This window comes from Ailuropoda melanoleuca, chromosome 1 (genome assembly GCF_002007445.2).
Source record: "Ailuropoda melanoleuca isolate Jingjing chromosome 1, ASM200744v2, whole genome shotgun sequence".
NCBI lineage: Eukaryota > Metazoa > Chordata > Mammalia > Carnivora > Ursidae > Ailuropoda > Ailuropoda melanoleuca.
The window spans coordinates 160,325,545-160,348,103 of NC_048218.1; the positions used below are offsets into that span (position 1 = coordinate 160,325,545).

The 22,559-nt window shown below is 39.5% G+C and overlaps 1 protein-coding gene across 4 annotated transcripts in view; it reads right to left on the minus strand.

Moving 5' to 3' along the window:
* The window catches only part of RAPGEF5 (Rap guanine nucleotide exchange factor 5), a 188,933-nt gene that overhangs the window by 35,992 nt on the left and 130,382 nt on the right, over nucleotides 1-22,559 (minus strand). For all 4 annotated transcript variants that reach the window (XM_034669071.1, XM_034669058.1, XM_034669076.1 and 1 more), the window contains 3 exons: nucleotides 6,642-6,720; nucleotides 2,746-2,890; nucleotides 787-884 (listed from right to left, as the gene is read on the minus strand). In XM_034669071.1, coding sequence (XP_034524962.1) covers nucleotides 787-884; nucleotides 2,746-2,890; nucleotides 6,642-6,720 — 322 coding nt within the window. The remainder of the gene's footprint in view (nucleotides 1-786; nucleotides 885-2,745; nucleotides 2,891-6,641; nucleotides 6,721-22,559) is intronic.

Below are 22,559 nucleotides of genomic sequence, written 5' to 3' on the forward strand. Positions count from 1 at the left end.
GCTTTAAGTCTCAAATTAGTCATCTGAAAGGCCTGAATTAACATTTTCTACGAGAGTGCCTCTGGGACTGCTGAAATCTTCATAGAAGTTTCTCACAACTTGACAACACATGTATTTCATGTTTACTAAGTCAAAAGTACACTGTAAATCAGAGGACAGTTTTTCCTTTCAGATTAATTTTGCAGCTTTATCTGAAAACTGAACAATGACCTGGTGTTTTCATTCACCAACATTAATAAGGAGAGTTAGTGGTAAGTCAGGTATTGGCAATCTGAAAGACTAATGACAGATACCTCGGGGATACTTACACCTGCCAAAAGTCATGGAGTAAATGGTTTTCTTTAATCTTTCTAAATTGATAAAGAAACCTCAGGGAATTTGTAAAATGGAGCTTTAAAAATGCTTCATGACTTGCTGTAACCTATTTCTAAAACTTTTCCTATTCCATTAGAGACAGCTATGAGCCCCCCAAGTGACAAGTTAAATATTTACACTTTTAAAATTAAATAATAACTTGTTAAAGAGTTGTTTTTATTTATCCAGGTTCTTATGGCTCAGTTGGTTTCTACTGTATCAAACAGTGTTAAAAAAAATAGCCAGTAAGCTTGATTTTGTGTTCATTCATTTTGATGTAAAAACAAAATACACAATTAACTACTAGAAAAGCTAAGGAATCAAGGGATCCCAGATTCAAAGTGTCCAAGATGAACTTTGAAAGACATTCGAATTCTATCACATTGGCTGCTTTCTTGTATTAATTGTAATAATGGAAAGTTAAATACTCACTGACGACGGTGCATTCCAAGTATCTTCTGAAATTCTTTCAATTCTTTTTCAAGTATTGGATATTCATAGACATCATCCAGTACATTCCTGTATATGGTCTGGGGGGTCAGGGGAGAAAGGAAAATGGCGGCTGAAATGCCTACTTTGTAAGGATTAGGACTCACACAGTGGTTAACCTGCTGAGGGAATAGGTGGCATATGGGATGATGCAGGGGGTTACACCAGGTACCAGTGAGATCCTAAGTGGGATTCTACCTCCTAACCCCTCACCCCTCACCCCTCACCCAACTGCGTGGCTCTCCCACTGCTTTCAGGGACCATAAGTAGTCAATGCTGGGAACTCAGAGACACCTGGAAGGCAACTCAAGATTTCCATGACTATTGAGCCCCACATGAGGGTCAGGCTCCTTGCTCAGTGGGGAGCCTGCTTCTGCCTCTGCCTCCACCTTTGCTGTCCCCCCTGCTTGTGCTGTCTCTCTCTCATGCTCTCTCCCTCTCAAAGAAATAAATAAAATCCTAAAAAAAAAAAAAGAAAGAAAATGACAGTTTAGGCACAGAGTTGGTTAAGCCAGTTTTTAAGTGGATGTCTAAAGAACACCTGATTTTTTAAATCAAAGTGAATTCCTTCATGAAAGGCAAATCAGTTTGAACACTTGTCTATTCTGAAATAGACCTGCTCCCTGCTCGAATTCCATTCTACCCTTTCTCTGTGTTAACCTGCATAGCTAAAATGGTTTTGGTGGCCGAGGGAATCCAACTGTCTACATATTGTCTCCATAGAATCATCTGTGTTCAAAAGGTATTACAGCCAGTTGATGATTAGAAAAACATATCAAAAAAAAAAAAAAAAAAAAAAAAAGAAAGAAAGAAAAACATATCAGTTTATCTAGAGGTGACTGGGTGACTCAGTCGGTTATGCATCTGACCCTCGATCTCAGCTCAGGTCTTGATCTCAGAGTTGTGAGTTCAAGCTCCATATTGGGCTCCACACTGGGCATGGAGGGGAGGGAGGGAGGGAGGGAGAGAGAGAGAGAGGGGAAGGAAGGAAGGAAGGAAGGAAGGAAGGAAGGAAGGAAGGAAGGAGGGAGGGAAGAGAAAAGAAAAGAAAAGAAAAGAAAAGAAAAGAAAAGAAAAGAAAAAAGAAAGAAAGAAAGAAAGAAAGAAAGAAAAGAAAGAAAGAAAAAGAAAAATACATCAGTTTATCTAATTCCAAATGTAAATCTATGTTAGTACCCATTTTGCAAGTTATTATTGCTTAAAATTCTCAAAATACATCATGGTATGAAAAACTTTCATAATGTATGTCTTGTTAATATAGTTTTAAAATTATAAATAATGTTTTATCCAAATATTGTGTATATGGAACTGGTTAGTTCAAACTCAGAATACATCTCAACATATTAAATAGTGTCAAGTTTTTATTTTATTTATTTATTTATTTTGAAGATTTTATTTATTTATTTGACAGAGAGAGAGACAACCAGTGAGAGAGGGAACACAAGCAGGGGGAGAGGAAGAAGCAGGCTCCCAGCGGAGAAGCCTGATATGGGGCTCGATCCCAGGACTCTGGGATCACGCCCTGAGCCGAAAGCAGATGCTTAAGCAGGATTGAGCCACTCAGGCGCCCCAAGTGTCAAGCTTTTAGATATGTTTTATCTACCTTAATTATTTCATCTGTAATCAAAATTCCCATGAATTACATAAAATAGCCTTAAATTAGCAAATGTTAAACTGGCCGCCTACATTTTTTTCAAAATGACTTATTTCCAATTAAAAAAAAATTTCTATCTATGTACAGAATATCAGGCCTCAAAAATCAAAACAAATTAATATTCTGAGTCACAGCTTGAATAGGACAAAAAAACTGCATGACTGCCACCTACAAAAGAGATTTCTGAAGTACATAACTGAAAAAATCAGTCATTCAGCATCAAAGAATCTCTCGAAGTTTTACATTACCTTTAGGAACATTTTTGAATGTTCGTCTTCATGTAACCAGTCTTTGTAGAGAGCAATCCACTGGGACACGAGATGCAAGACCTTACGTTTCCGACAAGGAACATCCGAGTTTTCTTCTTTGCCTTGATACTTCTTAGCAGAATAGGTGCAAATGGTTAAGAGAGAATATTGCATTGTTGGAAATAAAAATATGAAGACATCCATTTATTCTTATTTTCACAAAACATGCTAAAGCATTTTCCAAAGAATATGCAAATATCTACGCATGTGGGAAGAAAAGAATATGTGTAGCAAGAGCAAAAGGTGTGCACCGGAAACAGCAAAAGTAAGTAAACCCAGGAAAATGATTTCCACACGCTCGGTGGCAGGTCGTGAAGGTGAAATAGATGATTTGCACTGAGAGCTGCTGACATAGCTCCACAGGCAGCATGGGTCGATGACACCACGACGAGGTTCTAAGTGGCCCATGGATTTCAAGGGTGGCTACAGGAGAGCTGGCCTTGCTACGTAGGTAGACACTTTCCATAAAAGTTACATCAGAACCGGCCAGATATCCTTTGATCCTCAGAAACTCACAATGTATAAAAGCAGTCACTTCTCAACGAGCCCCAAAAGAGCACCGATTTCTGGAGTATAATTTGTGATATGATTTAAATGCCCACCCCCAGGAATTTGCTTGGAAAAAAGGACTGGATAAACATGTAAACATAATTAAAAAGGACTGCCACTTTTCATTTTCATTGGAATAAAAAAAAAATAAAATACAAATAACCTAAATGCATCAAACACTGTGGATAATTAAATTATCACATATCCATTAACAGGCAATCTACAGCCATCAAACTGATGGTCCAGTAGTGCATTTACTGAGAGTGAACATTCACAATGTATTGTCGAGTAGAAAAGCAAGTAAGAAAATATGTTGGGATCATCCACTTCTATTAACTATGCTTATTTATAAGAAAAATTTCATCATCTGGAGTGATAAATACTGAAAGTTAACAGTGGTTAGCTGTGCTGTTCAAATTACACAAAAATAACCACCTCAAAAGCAATGTGCTTAAAGCCTTGGAACGAGCAGAAGACTGGCATTTTCCAAACCAACCTAGTGTTTTTCTTCCCCAAATTCTCATTTCTGACAATCTTGGACACACTGGAAAGTTATGTAGGAAAAGGAAAAGCTATGATGCCAAAGACAGGTAGGCTTTGGGGTTCTGGACAGGATTCCCCACTCTTCAATGCTGATGCACAACTGTAAAATAGGAATATCGATGTCCGCCTTTGTAAATATTTCAAAACATGTTTTAGTCACTGTCTCCCCAACCTGCAAAAATACATTCAGGACATTTGATTTTTTTGACTTCTACATGTGAAATACACTCAGGCAAATATACAAAGGATCTGTTATTTACAGCCTACATTATTTCCACTTGTACAAATGTTCTTCTTTTCCCGTGACTATCACGGCCTAACCAATATAAAGAAGAAAACCTAGAAAATCAGGAAATACTAACAATTTCTTTCTTTTAGGTCAGCAACGTGTAAGTCAGGAAGTGAGCTTTTTATTACCACTGCATCTCCGTTCTGCAATTACGGACCTGCAGGGCAGAGCCACTTCAGGGCCTGAAACTTCAACGGCCCTTCTCCATTCACAGTTGCTACCACTTATTTGCTTCATCTTGTTCTCACACTAAGACATACTTTTAAAAAACATTTACTGATTAAATTTAACATTTGGATTATTCTGTTTTATCAGGGTATGTTCACTCCTACACATTTTGCCCTTGCTAGATTATACTTATTTATAAATGTAGCCAGAGGAGGGGAATAATGGGAAGGCACTGGACGACAGTTATGCCTTCAGTGTAGAGCACTTAACGTTAGCTAGCCTGAGGCTGGGAGCTTACCTAATGCTCTTTATGATGAGAAAAGCTAAAAAGTACAAAATTCTACCACAGTAACAGTACCCATCTAAGATACCCAAACACAGCATAAATGGCTCTAATCTATAAATAATGTTTGAAAGCAATAGGAGACAAACAAAAAATAATTCGGGCCACTCCTCAGAAGGCAATGGTATGGGATATATACAATAGCCTCACTAAGGTGTACATAAAAATCTCTCAAATTAAATATGGATGCCATATTTTTGTTTGTGGTTAATATTATTTCACAAAAAGCAGAGTATGGATTTCATGAGTTTCGATAATTAGTAAAAAGGCTGTTAAGAATCTGAACTAAACGTCTGTAGAAAATGTCTTAGTCAAAGACTCAAAACATGGTCATATCCAAGTGAAATTTTAGAGATTCTTCAGGGAAATTCTATGAGCATTAATTAAATAATAATCACAAATAATACTAGGATCCTATTTATTTATCTACTTATTTACTTACTTATTTGAAGAGAGAAGGGTGTAGGGAGGAGCAGAGAGAAAGAGAGAGAGAAAATCTCAAGTGGGTTCCACGCCTAGCGCGGAGCCCAATGGAGGGCCCGAACTCAGGACCCTGAGATCACAACCTGAGCCAAAATCAAGAGTTGGATGCTTAACTGACTGAGCCACCCAGGCACCTGTACTAGGATCATATTTAAAAACAATGGTTTGAAGGCATCCATTTGTTATGAAACAAGCTATATGGTTTAATAGATGGTAATACTTTTTGAAAAGCCGTTTGCATTAAAATGTAGACGAAATTAGCTCATAGTTATTTTTCTAGAACACTGTTAAAGAAGGAGAACTTGAAAACCTCGTAATTATTGCAGAATTTTTTAGTAACACCCACTTGGAAGCTGTGGAAGAAATCTGTTTTTTAAATTCTCCAAATTCAAAATGAATAATGTTTCAAGATCAGTTGTATGAACTGGTTCAAAAAGCTTCCCAAGATCTGTAGCTTTGCGTGGCCATATGAACATAGCAAAGCACTAACAAGTAATCATGATTTCTGGTTTATATATTTATTAAGAGAGACTTTATTTCAGTTATGCCCTTTATGGAGTTCTACGGTATTCTTTTAAGCAGGAAAAGGCTATCAAATAGGGGGGAAATATAACAATTATTTAACAGGAAAAGAATATTACCAAGACCATTACTGTTAGGGCTCAATAAAACTCAGGCATATGCCAAAAAAAATTTTTTTTCGTCTTCCTAAAAATGTTCACCTAGGCTCTAGAGGAATCTTCAGTTTGGTCTGACAAATACCTAATAGTTAACAGGCTTCTTAAATGCTTCTGAAGCACCTTCCTTGCAAATTGTGAGTCAAGCAGCCCATGTGGAGTCTCTGAGTCAGTTTACTTGGCTTGGCTTTTTGGCCTTTCATCTATCAAATCGTAAAGCTTCCTTAATTGGTGATTCACTTTCTAATCACACCTGTCATTCTAACAGCACATGTCTTCACAAAGCTTCTGAAAAGATGACAATTGACTCCAAGGGGGGGATTTCGACCTCCCACGTGGGGGAGGGCTCATCTTGCCCCAGGACACTTGCAAAGAAATATGGTATCACGTACATACATTTTCCTGCCCAAGTCCCCTGGCACTAACCGCCTGATTGTCTTACAAGTTCACTTATTGCCCGTCCACTCAACCTCTTGACTCTGGGCTTTACCCAGTGGCCAAACTTACCTCGAGATTTCTCAAGTCTTGAGACCCACATTTGAAGAAAACGTAATACAAACAGTACAATTTACCCACAACCCAGAAGGTGAAAACAGCAGCCCTGCCTTCCAGTTTCCCCTGTCTGTTCTGTTTCATCTTTTACCTTGGATATCATTACATTAATATTTAACATATCCACACGCTACACAGGGGCTGAGTAAATTAAGAAAGGCAGTTAATTCCTAATGCGAGACATCTGTCTGAGAGGAAGCCGACACAGCGTCCTGAAGTTAATGAAGGATATTGCCTCAACAGCGCCTGGCACAAGTCATCAGTTGTCATGAAGACAGTGTATGTGAGAAGGAAGTCATCAAGGAGGGTCTCTGCAAAGAAAGAAAAACAAACACAAGGTAAGCACACCAGTGATAAGAAGGGCAACCGCTCACCCCCGCTCTCAAACAGCGTGTGAGGCAGAAATATGATAAAGGGTGGTGGGTGTGGGAGGGGTTAGGGTAAGAGAATTTTAGCCACAAAATACATTATTTATTGAAGTTAAGATTTTTTAAACTCCTTACACAGAATACCTCAGGCAATGAGATTATTTTTTTTGTTGCAAGGCTCTCTAAACATACTTTTTTTTTTTTTAAAGATTTTATTTTATTTATTTTACAGAGATAGAGACAGCCAGTGAGAGAGGGAACACAAACAGGGGGAGTGGGAGAGGAAGAAGCAGGCTCATAGTGGAGCCTGATGTGGGGCTCGATCCCGTAACGCCGGGATCACGCCCTGAGCCGAAGGCAGACGCTCAACCGCTGTGCCACCCAGGCGCCCCTCTCTAAACATACTTTTGTCATCTTTCTCACTCCCTAAAACATCATTGACTTTTGTGGGGAAAGATGTTATGGAAAACCAAAGCATAAATACTGTCCTTTTAAGAATAAATTTTATAGTATTTCTGGGGTATATACTCCAGTCCTACAGGGAATGAAGCCTGCATGTTCTAATAAATTAAGGCTTTCTAAAGCCATTTACCTAAGTCTAGGGCAAGAACAATGGATAATAAAACTTAGAGGACACATATCAGGTTCCAAGGCTATTCACCTTTCTCTCTCAAATGCATCTGTAAGAAGCTGGGAAAGTAGTGGGTGATGTTGTTACTGCTGTGGACAGAGACAGAGCTAAGTCCCATTAAAATTGGGGAGCAGGTATAATATATCACAATATACTCCTTCCCAATCCCCTAACCTCCTCACTGACAAAAACAGTTTTGATTTTTATTGCCTCTTGGCCTTGAGTGCTCTTGGAAAAGTCCAGCTTACATGTAATATGGAACAGCTAAACAGGTAAACTCTGACCCCCCAATATATTTTCCAAATTGACAGAAAAAATTACATGCAGAATGCAAAGTAGAGCTCTTGCCATAATTGTCTTTATCCAACCTCCTTAACTTAAAATTCATTTTACTATATGATTTCATTTTCATTTCTTTTACATCCTGGACATAGATTTCCAGTAATTTGAAACAGTAATTAATCAGTTGCAAGAATAATGAGCTTGTATACGCAGAAGCATTTATGCTCTCCAAGAGCTATACAAGTGTGTAAGCAGAAGGAACTGCCCCGGATAGAGCTCTGCAGGTTGTGTTGAAGACTGAAAAAATTACAGAATTTTTAGAAATAACCAATAATATTTACTGTAAAAGCTGACCAAGGCAAAACAAGTCTATGTTTACAAACACAAAACTCTGATATAAAGAGGTAGTGAATGGCATCTCCAGTCGTATATCAGCTGCCCCTGCTTAATTGTTTTGTTTGATAGCCGAACATCAAGATAATCCTAATTTACACCAGTAAGTGGTTGCAAATGGTCATGTTAAAAAAAAAACAAACTTGCTTTCTAATTGCAAAATGCCCTTAAGTGAAATGAACCAGAGATGTTAATGAAGAGTATTAAGAAAGGTTTTTTTTAAAGACATTTACTTATTTATGCTAAATAACAGTATTCCTTATTTAAAAAAAAAGTTTGACTAATGGCACCTATGATGTAAAATAAGCCCTACACTTACAATGTTGTATCATACCACAATACACTAACAGTCAGTGCTCCAGCTAAAGTAAGTTCTCAAACAGATGTGTCTGGGGCTTGCTAGGCATAAAATAAGACCTATCTACTGTAAGTGTGTAAAGGGAAAGAAGAGCCCGGTATAGAGCTCTACAGCTCTGTGCTGAACATAACTGTGGGAGTGTGGCTGGCTGGACAATTTAGTGTGAGAGCACTCGCACAGCCTGCACTTGCAGAAGATCTGGGAGCTCTCTCCTAGACGCCCTGTTTACCAGTTACTGGCAAGCTGTGACCTCCACCATAATTTCCAAGTTCACAGGAAAGATTCCATGCAGTTTCAAATATTCACCTGCACGAAAAGGCAGGAGAAACTGTATTCTAAGATCTGCCCCCAAAACTAGTTAAACCTGGCAGAAGTTCATAGCTTGGTTATCCTAATGAAAACCTTGAAATACACAGTTTGAAGCTTTGTGTGTTTTCTTCACAGTTTTTAAAATAGTTTCAAGAAAAATCAAACAATGGCATCATGTCTGAACCCCTAGGATATTTTGAAAGACAAGTTGAAAACCATCACCCTGGGACACTACTGAACAGGGATGTTCACCAATTCTAATGCTGCTCGGTACTAAATGTGGTTGACAAACATCCTCGAGTTCTCTGCTCTCATTAGAGATGGAGTCTTTTTTGCCTTCAATGTGAGATACAGGCAGCCAGAACCACAGAGCAGCCTGGCATCTATTTTAGGGTTCTCTGTGGGCCCTTACCGATCAGAGCCGACGGTACACAGAAGCCACTGGGTGCAAGCCCTGAGGACCTCACACATTCAGCATTCAAAATGCTTGATGGGACCTAGGTTCAGACTCTTGGAATGTTCTTACACTTAGCAGATTTAAGGAGGTTGGAACTATTCTCTAATCAAAATTTACTCCATTAGCAACTGAGATGAAAAAGAATGCCATTAAACTTTGACATAACCAGTCATTCCATTCTGGAACAGCCTTGGATAATGAGCTGAGTGACTAGAGTCTGGTTTATATGGTGGCAAAACCATTTGGCATTCAATTCAATTAATGAGCTCACATATGACAATATTTTGTTAAGGGCTTTGACCCAGAAATGCTTTCCCCTAAGCTACTACCATATTTAATATTCAACAGCATTTACCTAATTATCTCTTTGCCATAGAAATATTAATTAAAATAAAAACAACGAGGCTACATAAAAACATCTCCAGTTAAAGTCCTACTGAACCGCTAAAAACCCTCATGAATGGAGCAGATCCCCAATACCCTTGATTCAAATCTTACCCTATTTAACTACCATATTGTTACGAAATTTTTCTCTACATAAAGAGCTTTCCCTTACTCTTTCTCAGCATTGGCAATTTTTTTTTTTTTGCTGTGCATGAAAGTAATTGAATGATATAATCAAAATGACACACTTCAAATAAAAATGCATTTTATAATAGCCATGTATCAAAAAAGGCTGTCCCATGGTATTCAGAGATATTTTTAGAACCACAATGGCTATATAAATGATCCCCTGACGACTATTAGCCAACAACAGCCATTTAGAAAGACTAGCACATCCTCTGGCATCCATATTAAAACACTATAATTATCTATTATTTTATATAGTGCTTAATTAACAGTAATTTAAGACTCGGCAGAAAAGCACCTTTGTGTATAAAAGTATCTTTCATTTAAACAAATTCATAGTTGCCATATACACTAACCTTCTGAATAAAAAGATATATTCATTTTGCTTTCTAACTCAGTGAATACCTAGGTATTAATAGACAAAAACCTTTCCTTTGAAATTCTGTTCATTAAATCAATCACTAAATCTAATCCCAAATTCTTGGCTCATCACCGATAAAAATATTCAGCCATCCTTTTGGGAATACCCCCCCCAATCCCCCAAGTAAAAGAATATTTACGTTGTGGCTTTTTAAATATAGGAAGTACTCTTGCCGTATAAAAGAAACATCCTGATAACAATCAAAACTGGTAAGCAGATACTATTACAGTTTTAAGCACTATGTTTACTTGAAATAAAATACATCAAGATGTAGTCAACATCTAAAGTCAAACATTTGGGGGCGCCTGGGTGGCACAGCGGTTAAGCGTCTGCCTTCGGCTCAGGGCGTGATCCCGGCGTTAAGGGATCGGGCCCCACATCAGGCTCCTCTGCTATGAGCCTGCTTCTTCCTCTCCCACTCCCCCTGCTTGTGTTCCCTCTCTCGCTGGCTGTCTCTATCTCTGTCAAATAAATAAATAAAATCTTAAAAAAATAAATAAATAAAGTCAAACATTTGATAGAAGTGACTCTAAAATCTACTATTTACCATAATGATGTTAATACAGGACTTTTCTCTCTCATCTCTTACTGTTTTAATTTCAAGGTATAAGAAAAGAATTGTCCATTTCATTTGATTTTACTTGAATGTATTTTTCTTTTATGCAGATATTAAGATATTTTCTCATTTTAAGTGTCTCAAGCACTAAAAACTTCCACTTATTTCTGTAAAACACAAGTGTTTCTAGAGCATCCTAGACTTGTGTCAGGTAGACTAGTAATTGGTTTGGTACAGATCCTTTTTATAGGGTTCTGTTATGTAAATGTAATCAAATCAGAGGAACTGATCTAAATGTTTCAAGAAGGTCTAAGCTTAATGCCAAGTGAATTGCCAAGAAAGCAAATGATAAGAATTTTGACAGACAACTGCCTATAGTCACTATATAAGTATGGTAATATGAATATTCAACATTTCTACAGTGACTCATATTCCCTAAAGTACTGATAGCAGTTTTGTTTCACCTATATTTCTACTTCAGATGCAATGGAATTTAAGGCACTTTAAAGTATGTTCTACTTAAACTTTATTTCGAGAGGCCAAGAGAAACTTTGTACTTGAAAGGTCTTGTTTCTTGGGGTGCCTGGGTGGCTCAGTCATTAAGCATCTGCCTTCAGCTCAGGTCATGATCCCAGGGTGCTGGGATCGAGCCCCACATCGGGCTCCCGCTTGGCGGGAAGCTTACTTCTCCCTCTCCCACTCCCCCTGCTTGTGTTCCCTCTCTGTCTCTCTGTCAAATAAATAAATAAATAAATAAAATCTTAAAAAAAAAAAAAAGGTCTTGTTTCTGGTCCTGGAATATGACAGCTTGCCATTATTTTTTGAGAAGCAGTGCCAAAATGTACCATGTAATTTGATTAAGCACCAATTAAAAAAAATTAAAGTTCACCTCTGAAACATAGGTTAAAGTGCTATGCTGTTAAGAGCTATGCTTTTTTCTCAGTTTATTTTACATTTCTGCAAGCAATATTCATGACCTTAAATGCGGCTGTTTACCACAGCTTTTAAATTCACTCTATTCCTGCATATTTTTACAATTCACCAGAGTATTGCTTAGCCATTCTAAAATGACCAAATCTTGAGATCTCATTTTATTTTTCCTTATTGGTTACATAAGAAATGCTTATTCACTTAATGCTGTTTCTACATCAAACTTTAAAAGTCACCTCTTTAATGACAGGAGCTTACTACACACAAGAGCTTGGCCAGCACTCTTCAAATAATGAAATCTATTTTTACTGTGACTTGAAAAATTTGGTTTTGGAATCCCATCATTCTTTGGGAAAAAATGATTTGAACACAACAGGAATTATGTTCTGAACTATATTACATTCCACATGCTGCCTTTTAAAAATGTCACTAGACAGACTACAGACTAATAAACCCAGTGCTTGCCCACGTTCTCCACACCTAAGGTCATGTTTGCAAGTCACCCTGGGTGGGAAGAGAGGTGACAGGCCCCATGAGCTCCTGCTGTCCCAGCCGTTAGTGCTCTCCACGTCTAGGCACGATTATAATTACAATCCATTTGTGGCTCATGCATGTGTCTGCTAAACCTGCTGGGAAGCTTAGAAAACAGTGTGAAAAGTACTAAGGAGATCAGAGAACTGAATTTCTACCTGGATAGCCTTAGGCTCAGTCCTGAACCTCTCTGGGCCTTAGTTAAGTCAGCTATGAAGTGGGTATCATATCCACACCTAGCAGAATTGCAGTCAGGATTAAATAGTGTATCTAAAGCACTGGGCAGAGAACCTGATATTCATTAGGCACTCAATAAGTACCACCTGTTCTTACTTTCATAAGACAATATTCAGATCCTGTCCCAATTCTCCAAGAGCTACCAATCAGCCAAGAAACACTGAGTACCAAGAACTGACTCTATCAGAGGCATTTGCTAAGGGATTTGGGGTGAGAGACAAGAAAATACAGAGTGATCCCTGGCTTCGAGCTCATAACTAGTCAGAAAGTTTATCCCCATGAAATGAACTAAATTAGGCAATACTTCAACTGGGCAGCACCAATCATAAATGTTCTAAGGGATGAAGGAAACTCCAACATGCCACGGAAGGTTTTACCTAACAGGTGCCATGTGAGATCACCCCTGAACTTCTAAGAAGAACTGGTGGATGAAGAAGTGAAATAAATGTGAGCAAAGGAGTGACTGTGTGTGTGTCTGTGGCTGTGACACAAACCTGTGGCCTCTGGGCCTTGTCTAGCCCCTAAAGGTGTTTGTCGTTATATGACAATATTTAAAAATCAGAAGATCTGAGGGCGCCTGGGTGGCTCAGTCGGTTAAGTATCTTACTGTTGATTTTGGCTCAGGTCCTGATCTCAGAGTCAGGGTCACACTCAGTGGGGAGTTTGCTGGAGATTGTTTCCCTCTGCCCCCCACCCCCCTCTCTGAAATAAATAAATTAATCTTTAAGCGAAACGACACATAAAAATTAGAAGTTCTGGCAGCACCAGGCCCGCATCTCATAAGGCAACATGGTTTCGTGCTGAATTGCCCTTTTCATGCAGCGTGCACTCTGCAGCTTATCACGGTTCTGCCCCCATTGGCTTCAGTTCTTATTAGCAGTCTGTGGACAGGTGAGTTTTAGAAGGCTTGGTCTATGGTATAGTTTGAAACAGTAATAGAAGGGATCACATGTATAACTGCAAAGTAAACTAGGTTGGAACCAATTCCTGGAGGGTCTTTGAGCCCTACAGCAAGAAGCCTGCGGCTTGTTCTATAGGAAAAGGGAAGTGAATGGAAATTTTCAAGAGGAGAAATGACAAGAGATAGAGATTGCACTTGGGGCATCAGGACAGTCAGACTGGATAAAGGAAAAATAAGGAGAGAGAAGATGAGTTTACTTTTAAATACACTGAGCTTGAGTACCCTGAGGTTACTTTAAGTGAAGATACTGGACAAAACTCTCAAAGACCAGAGCTTGCTAAAGAGGTCTGGGTGATTATGGGAGCTACTATTTAAAGAGGGTACAAAGAGAGTGGCCTGGACAACATAAACTGTCAGGTACAGTCCTAGGGAGGTGTAAGTGGGGACTGAGGGTTGAGCTGGGGTGTATGTTCACATTTGGGCAATGCTAAGAGAAAGATGAGTTCAGGAAAGGGGGAAAAGAGAGAAAAACAGGAGAACAGGGAGACACAGATGTAACAGAAGCCAACAAGAAAGGATGACGGAAAGGCAAGCGGATCCGGAGTGTGCAAAGTTGCTGGAGGGATGTTCATCAGCCTTCATCCGCCAAAGGCCATAGGATTTGGTGTGTGGATGGTCTCTGTCTGACGGACAGATGCCCCTTGAAAAATGTTAGGGCAATGTTAGGGGTATACCTGAGTTAGGCTGAAAGGAACTAAGGACATTCTGATAATCGGACCTCACACCATCCATCACACTCTTTTTCCCCAAACACTCTACCAGCAGGTGTTACACAGCTGATCAGTAACAGCAGTAGCTCTCACAAATTAGCCAGGAGGAAGCAATTCTTCCTGATCAATCCAAGTATCATTTAACAGTATAGATCAGAACGTGGGAAGTGTCATGGGTATGGAGCCTTCGATACCAATCTGCCAGCATCTACCAACAAAAATTAATACCCAGTTGCAGGAGTCACTCAGTCTAGCACAATAGACTCTCGGAGCTGCTCCATCTGGTACGATTACCATCACACAATACATTCTTAAAGACACAAACTGTGTTCCTAAGGGCTTGTCAATTCAACATTCCAAAATTTCATGAAACAAAGAAAAAATTAATTTAAACATTAAACCTCAAATTAGAAGTCTGGGGCATGGTTATCTGAAGCACTAACTCTAAGACTGGAATCAACTTAGGACAAGGTATGATATTTTTATCTCCCGAGCACCAAGAAGAATCTCTATTACCAGCTTGCTTCCAAAACTTGAAATATATCACCATTCTGAATGTTAATTTTCCACCCTGGTCACTGTGAATCATTATCACTGAATTCAGATGAGTAAAATTTATTTTTTGTTTCGGCTTAAGAAATTCTAGAGCTATGAGAGAGAAGTTATTTTCCTCCAAGTTGAGCAATAGTCAACTGTCTTAATTTAAAGCTAAGAAGGATAATTAGATATATTAAAGATAAAAAGATACTCTACCAATTCACTAGTTTAAATTAAACACAACTAGGGTGCCTGGCCGGCTCCGCTGGTAGAGTGTGTGACTCTTGATCTAGGGGTTGTGAATCTGAGCCCCATGTTGGGCGTGGAACTTACTTAAAAATGAAATCTTTTTTTTTTTTTTTTAAAGATTTTATTTATTTATTTATTTGACAGAGACAGCCAGCCAGTGAGAGAGGGAACACAGCAGGGGGAGTGGGAGAGGAAGAAGCAGGCTCCTAGTGGAAGAGCCTGATATGGGGCTCAATCCCAGATCGCCGGGATCATGCCCTGAGCCGAAGGCCGATGCTTAACAACTGCGCCACCCAGGTGCCCCCTAAAAATGAAATCTTTTTAAAAAATAATTAAACACAATTAAACCTAAGCCTCTTTCTAAACAAGCTGGCACAAGATCTTACACAAACTGAAAACGTCCAATATTAGAAACCTTACTTCACTATGTAGCCCATGTTTAAAAATATTTCTAGGACAAATATTTCATCCAGTGACTGATAGCAGGGAACACCTTTGTGCTCTGGGTTCCAGAACAGTCATTGGAGTTCTTTTTTTTTTTTTTTTTAAGATTTTATTTATTTATTTATTTATTTATTTGACAGAGAGAGAGAGAGCCCAAGTTGGCAGAGGCAGGGAGAGGAAAAAGCAGGTTGCCCACCAAGCAGAGACCCCGTTGCGGGACTCCATCCCAAGACCCTGGGGATCATGACCTGACCTGAAGGCAGATGCCCAACTGACTAAGCCACCCAGTGCCCCTGGAGTTCTTTTCACTAACACATAGCTGCTTGTTTTCTCACAGGTGAGAGGGAGAGCAGTGCTTTAGGGTCACGAAGAAAGGTTTGGTCACAACCATTGCCTGAACACCTACTGCCTGGGGTCGAACACTGTGCTTACTGTCATGGAGAAGGTGAAGTTTTAAGGCCTCAACTTTCACAGGGTTTGAACGTAATCATAAAAGGACCACATATGGCAGGCTACAAGCCCCAGGATGAATACTGTGCATGGGAATGTCTGAACAAACCTCTACCCCCACCCACACCCAGCACACATTTTAGCCCTAGAGAGCCCCAGATTTGCTCTGAACCACACCTATTCCTTAGTGTGCACCAGGAAGCCAACGACAGCTTTGATGGGCAACAAGGACAAGTAGAGAAGGGAAGACAGTAGCTATTCCCTTTGCACATAACCGGAACAGCCACCTCTACTGACCACACACTGTGTGCTGTACCAGAAGCTTTATCCACACGATCTCTCCTCCTCATATTCTCTCTAGGAGGCAGGTCTGATAATCTCTTTGTGGCATGACGACACCGAGCCTGAGCTAAGGAGGGTGAAAAACCACTGAGTTGTTGGAAGTTAGTATCAGAAGGGGCCTAGGTCCCAAGGTGGGCTGATCCCCAACTCTGGATTTCACTGCACCCTGCTCTTCTGGGCCTGTGAATCCAAATGGTCCATATGTGCAGGAAAGTCACAGAGTCCTGTTCCGGCAAGGGAGAAGTGCCACAGATAGAGGAACTTAGTCTTTTTATTTTTGAATCGCCAAAAACACCCCTATAAAGTCGTTTTCCATCTATACACCAGCATGCTGGAGTTCCTTTATTCCTACTCAAATTGCATTTTTGTTTTCTAGCAAACACTTGGTAAATAGCAAATAGCTATGAGGATCAGCCAACTTCCTCTTCTAAAGGTAGAAGTGACAGTCACATGGAAGGATTAGGACAGGCCACAAACTCCTAATGCTTTTAAGATCTCTTTTTTTTTTTTTTGAGAGAGAGAGAATGAGAGAGAGAAAGAGAGAGAAAGCACATGTACAAGCATGGGGGAGGGGGAGTGGGAGTGAGAGAATCTTAAGCAGGCTCCACGCTCAGCATGGAGCCCAAGATGGGCTCCTTCCCACAACCCTGAGATCATGACCTGAGCTGAAATCAAGAGTCAGGTGCTTAACCAACAAAGCTACCCAGGCACCCCATTTTTAAGATCTTTTAATGGCCATTTATACATATTTATATTTTTTAAAGTTGAAGTGTAAAGGCAGAAACAAACAATTTTTTAAAATGGTCAAACCATAAAACTCTTCCTTTCCTTCTAAACTTCTCCATATTAAACATTACAGACACTGAGAATCATTAGGCACATTTTATTCTGTCCTTTCCTAAAAGAAAAAAAAAAAACTGACTTCCACATCAAAGTCTTGTCTGTTCCTCACCTCAGTGATCCCCTATGCCTACTACTCCAACATCTGGGTAATCAAGTCATTAAACATGTATTAACTGTCATTGGTTAAGGTATTTTTGTCTTTTTGGCTAAAGGCATTCATACAAACTCCTTTGTCTCAAACGGTTCTAAGAAGTCAGTTTTGTTTTGTTTCAGAATCAATGTACTACTTGCACACCTAAGAACATCCTTAGGCCTTTCTCCTAGCATTGAAATCACATGAGTCATGGTGATGTGACCCACACAGCAGCTACATAACGGGTACATAAGAGTTCTGAAATATCACCAAGCATATAATAATATAGTTATATACTACAAGCTCTTTTTATGAGAACAAATTTAATGTGTGCTATTGTTAAGCTTAGTCAAAGTCATAACATAGGAAATATTTTTTAGTATATGTTTCATATGTTTTGGGAAAAAATATATTTTTAAAGATTTTATTTATTTATTTGAAAAGGGAGAGAGAGAGTGCTCATGAGTGCAAGAACAGGGGGAGGGAGAAGCAGACTCTTTGCTAAGCAGGGAGCCCCAGACATGGGGCTCAATCCCAGGACCCTGGGATCATGACCTGAGCCAAAGGCAGACGCTTACCCGACTGGGTCACCCCGGCGCCCCATGAAAAGTATTTCTAACAACTTGTAAAGAGAATTCTGGAGTGAAAGATGCAGAATTCTCAAACATGAATTCAGTGGCTCAAATCAGACATGAGAAAGGTACTTTCAGTTAAGTACTCTTTGCACATTAATAATACATGAGATTATTGTCAAAATTCAGTTTTCAGAAGGCTATAAAAGCTAATTATAGGCTTTATAAAATGATTATACAATGCTTTATTTTTTTAAATTTGTTTTGTTTGTTTGTTTACAAGTAGGCTCTATGCCTAGTGTGGAGCCCAATGTGGGGCTTGAACTCACGACCCTGAGATCAAGACCTGAGCTGAGATCAAGAGTCAGATGCTTAACCAACTGAGTCCCCCAGGTGCCCCATTATACAATGCTTTAAATCACAATATATTTAAATTTCTTTGAAGAGACAGAAATAAAATTATAGCCTGGGATCGAAAGTATCAAAACGAACTAACATAAGCTTCCATTTATAAAATTCCATGCCATTTTTCATTTCTTAGGAATCAAACTTTGCTTTTTCTTGGCCATATTGCTCTCCCCATATATATATTTTTAAAGATTTTATTTATTTGACACAGAGAGAGCGTGCACAAGCAGGGGTAGCAGCAGGCAGAGGGAGAAGCAGGCTCCCTGCTGAGCAGGGAGCTGGATGCGGGACTGATCCCAGGACCCTGAGATAACGACCTGAGCTGAAGGCAGACACTTAACCGACTGAGCCACCCAGGCGTCCCCACTTTTCACATATATTAACACCAAGAAGTGTATTTCCCAGCTTCACTTGCAGCTAGATGTGCTACGACTAAGTTTTGGTCCATGGGATAAAAGCTGAAGCCATGTGTGATGTACAGGTGTATTCTTGACTTGCTCCGTCCTGCTACCTGGACTGTGATGCTAGCTAGCATCCCTCTTGGTTTATGAGATGAAGGTCAGACTCCAGGGACACTGGGGCAAAAAGCTGGAAGGAATCTCCGTCCTGGCTGACTTTGGAGCGGCCTTACCAGCTCTATGCTGCATTTCTCTATTTTTATTCTCACATGAGAGAGCAGTATATGTATACCTTGTCTAAGTTACCATCTGTTACACGCAGCCAGGCCTAATAATAAATAATACATATATTTATACACAGAAAATTCTTAGGAGCTCAAACACATGAGAAGGAAGTGGTCTGCTTCTCAAGTGTCTCTATTATCAAAAGCGGGCAAAGTACATTTACTGAGAGATAAGTATTGTGAATTTATCCTGATCTCAACTACTGTGGATTTCTAAAATATGCTGATCAAGACACATTTGCTTTGCATGTTTTTTTCCAAAGAACAAACACCCTCCCTGGGAGACCATAAAATAGAGGAAATTGTCATAATAATCCTGAGACGTGCGCTTGCATTATGCCCATCAGCACAGGCAGAACTTGAGCTAACTAAAATATTTTTACAAAAGTCAGCACAGTGGTCAATAAAAATGGCTTGCAATGCCTTTAAATTCAGATCAAACTGAAACAACACAAGAGGCTACGTTTTACATGTGCAACTCTAGAGAATAAGATCCAAAATTAGGATGAAAATATCTTCACTGTGTTCATTCTTTTTTCTTAACAAAACACGTGGCACTATTTATGGCATCTTTAAGCCTGCTACACAAAAACAAAACCTGAGATATCAAGCAAGGAAGAAAATTTAGGGGGAAAAAGCCTAACTTGCTTTAAGTACCATACAAATCTCTCTTCATAACAAGTATATTTAAGGCACATTGAAAGTGATGTAATTATGGAAGTAGTACTCCAGATGCTCTAATATTAGACCTACTATCGAGTCCTGATGTATACAACTCTTTCACCAAAAACTATGCTCACTTAAGGCTGAGAATTTAAGTAGAGATACCCAGCCAGGTATGCAAAAGGCAGTTCTAACTTGTACTTTTCATCTTCACACTAAGCGAAGCTCATTTACAGGATTAAAGGATTTAGAAGATTCACAAAGTGTCTTGAATGCAGAGAACAGACAAGAACAGTAAGTCTGAAGGCGAAAAGGATACAAAATTGCTCTAAAAATAATTTCCTAGCACTATTCAGATTACAATAAGATATTTTGGGGATTACAAGATTTTTTAGTTTTCCACATTTTCTGTTCACTCACATTTAACAATTCTGCCTAATTTCATATTTATTGAAAGATTTGGGGGAAGGCCTGCCAGCCAAGCAGCAGCCTTATGTAAAAGGCAAAAAGCTGCAAACAGAATGAAAAGAATGGTTTCGATTGTAGAGCAAGAAAGCCCCAAGGGCAGAAAATGAGGATAATGGGAAATGGGAGGGGAAGGCTATAATGAGAAAGACTGCAAAGAGAAATGAGAAAAGGCTCAATTATAGGTATGTTAAAAGGCAAAAATTCTCCTGCTCTAAGAATATTCCTTTCAGACATGTGCTTGTCAATTACAGCAATTCTGTGGCACTGCACCCTTTCAATGAAGCAATAATTTGATTGAAACATGCTGTGAGAGATTAACATGCAGTGATTATAATCAACAAATTGCCATTCACTAACATTTCTTCCTCACACTGAGGAGACTACCTGAAGTACACACTCTTACACAGAAAAATGACTTAAAAAATTTTTTTTCTGATAGGATGCGAGTTTTGCTTGATGAAAGTGGTCCAGCATTTTAAAATACAAACAAGGACATCTGATGATCTCACTTTAAATCTTTCAACTGTCTGGGGAGATGACACAGAAGATCTCTGAGAGAAAGAAAGAGGAGAAAGAGAAGAGTTTTTTTCACCCTTCAACATTGTCTCAAATAGTCTCCAGTAACTTTAGCTGCTGATGTTACAGTAAAACTGTGGTCTTGCTAAAATTACTAGACTGTCAACTCTATTGACACAGTATCTTGTCTTCATGAATTTCAGAATCTGTTGTTCCTTCCAATTTGCTCCTCCAAAAAAGCCGGACTGATATCACACATTTAAACAAGTTTCTGGAAATAAAGCTGGACACGACAAAACCGCGTTTGTACTAAAGTACGACATTAAATATGTCCAAACACCCAAAACTTACTGTGGAAGGAAAATATGGTAGTTTTAGAAACTCGGAGATTTGAGAACAGCATTTCTTTTTAAAGGAACAGAAATCCATTCTCTTTTTATTTTTTTAGATTTTATTTATTTGAGGTAGAGAGAGAGCGTGACAGGGAGGGAGAATGCAGAGGAAGAGTGAGAGGGAGAAGCAGCCTCTCTGCTGAGCAGAGAGCCCTGACGTGGGGCTCCATCCCAAGATCCCAATATCTTGACCTGAGCCGAAGGGAGATGTTTGACTGAGTCAGCTACCCAGGTGCCCCCATTTTCCTTTTAAAAGAACAAAAAAAAAAGAGAAACAATTTACAAGAACAAAAAAATAAGTTAGTACCAAACTGAGAAGGTGTACTACAGAGATTTTTTTTTTTTTAAGCTTTTATTTATTTGAGAAAGAGGGAGAGTGTGCCCTCATGTGAGCAAGCTGGAAAGAGAGGGAGAGAGAATTTGAAGCAGACTCCCAGCTGAGCACTGAGCCCACCTCTGGGCTCAGTCTTATGACCATGACATCATGACCTGAGTTGAAACCAAGAGTCAGCTGCTTAACTGACTATGCCACCCAGGCGTCCCTGTATTGTATTCTTTTTTTTTAAAGATTTTATTTATTTATTCGACAGAGAGAGACAGCCAGCGAGAGAGGGAACACAAGCAGGGGCAGTGGGAGAGGAAGAAGCAGGCTCATAGCGGAGGGGCCTGATGTGGGGCTCGATCCCATAACGCCAGGATCACACTCGGAGCCGAAGGCAGACGCTTAACTGCTGTGCCACCCAGGCGCCCCTGTACTATAGAGATTCTTAACAAGTATACATTAGGGAGACAGAAGATGAAAACTGAACAAAGCTGTTACCTTTCTCAAATTTATTTTTATGAGAGAAGATTCAAGTTGCACTGAGGATGTGTGTTTCATAAGCCACCTTCATCCGATGTCAAAGAGACTAGATAGATTTAAGCCAGTAGTTTATTCCCACAATAATAAAGCTGAAGACTCTCAGGGCCTCATGATTCTACAGGAACTTTGTGTCTGATCAGATAGGGCCTCTATAGTTTATATTTATTTATTCATTTATTTATTTATTTTTTAAAGATTTTATTTATTTATTTGACAGAGAGAGAGACAGCCAGCGAGAGAGGGAACACAAGCAGGGGGAGTGGGAGAGGAAGAAGCAGGCTCATAGCGGAGGGGCCTGATGTGGGGCTCGATCCCATAACGCCAGGATCACACTCGGAGCCGAAGGCAGACGCTTAACTGCTGTGCCACCCAGGCGCCCCTGTACTATAGAGATTCTTAACAGGTATACATTAGGGAGACAGAAGATGAAAACTGAACAAAGCTGTTACCTTTCTCAAATTTATTTTTATGAGAGAAGATTCAAGTTGCACTGAGGATGTGTGTTTCATAAGCCACCTTCATCCGATGTCAAAGAGACTAGATAGATTTAAGCCAGTAGTTTATTCCCACAATAATAAAGCTGAAGACTCTCAGGGCCTCATGATTCTACAGGAACTTTGTGTCTGATCAGATAGGGCCTCTATAGTTTATATTTATTTATTCATTTATTTATTTATTTTTTAAAGATTTTATTTATTTATTTGACAGAGAGAGAGACAGCCAGCGAGAGAGGGAACACAAGCAGGGGGAGTGGGAGAGGAAGAAGCAGGCTCCCAGCGGAGGAGCCTGATGTGGGGCTCGATCCCATAACGCTGGGATCACGCCCTGAGCCGAAGGCAGACGCTTAACCGCTGTGCCACCCAGGCGCCCCTATA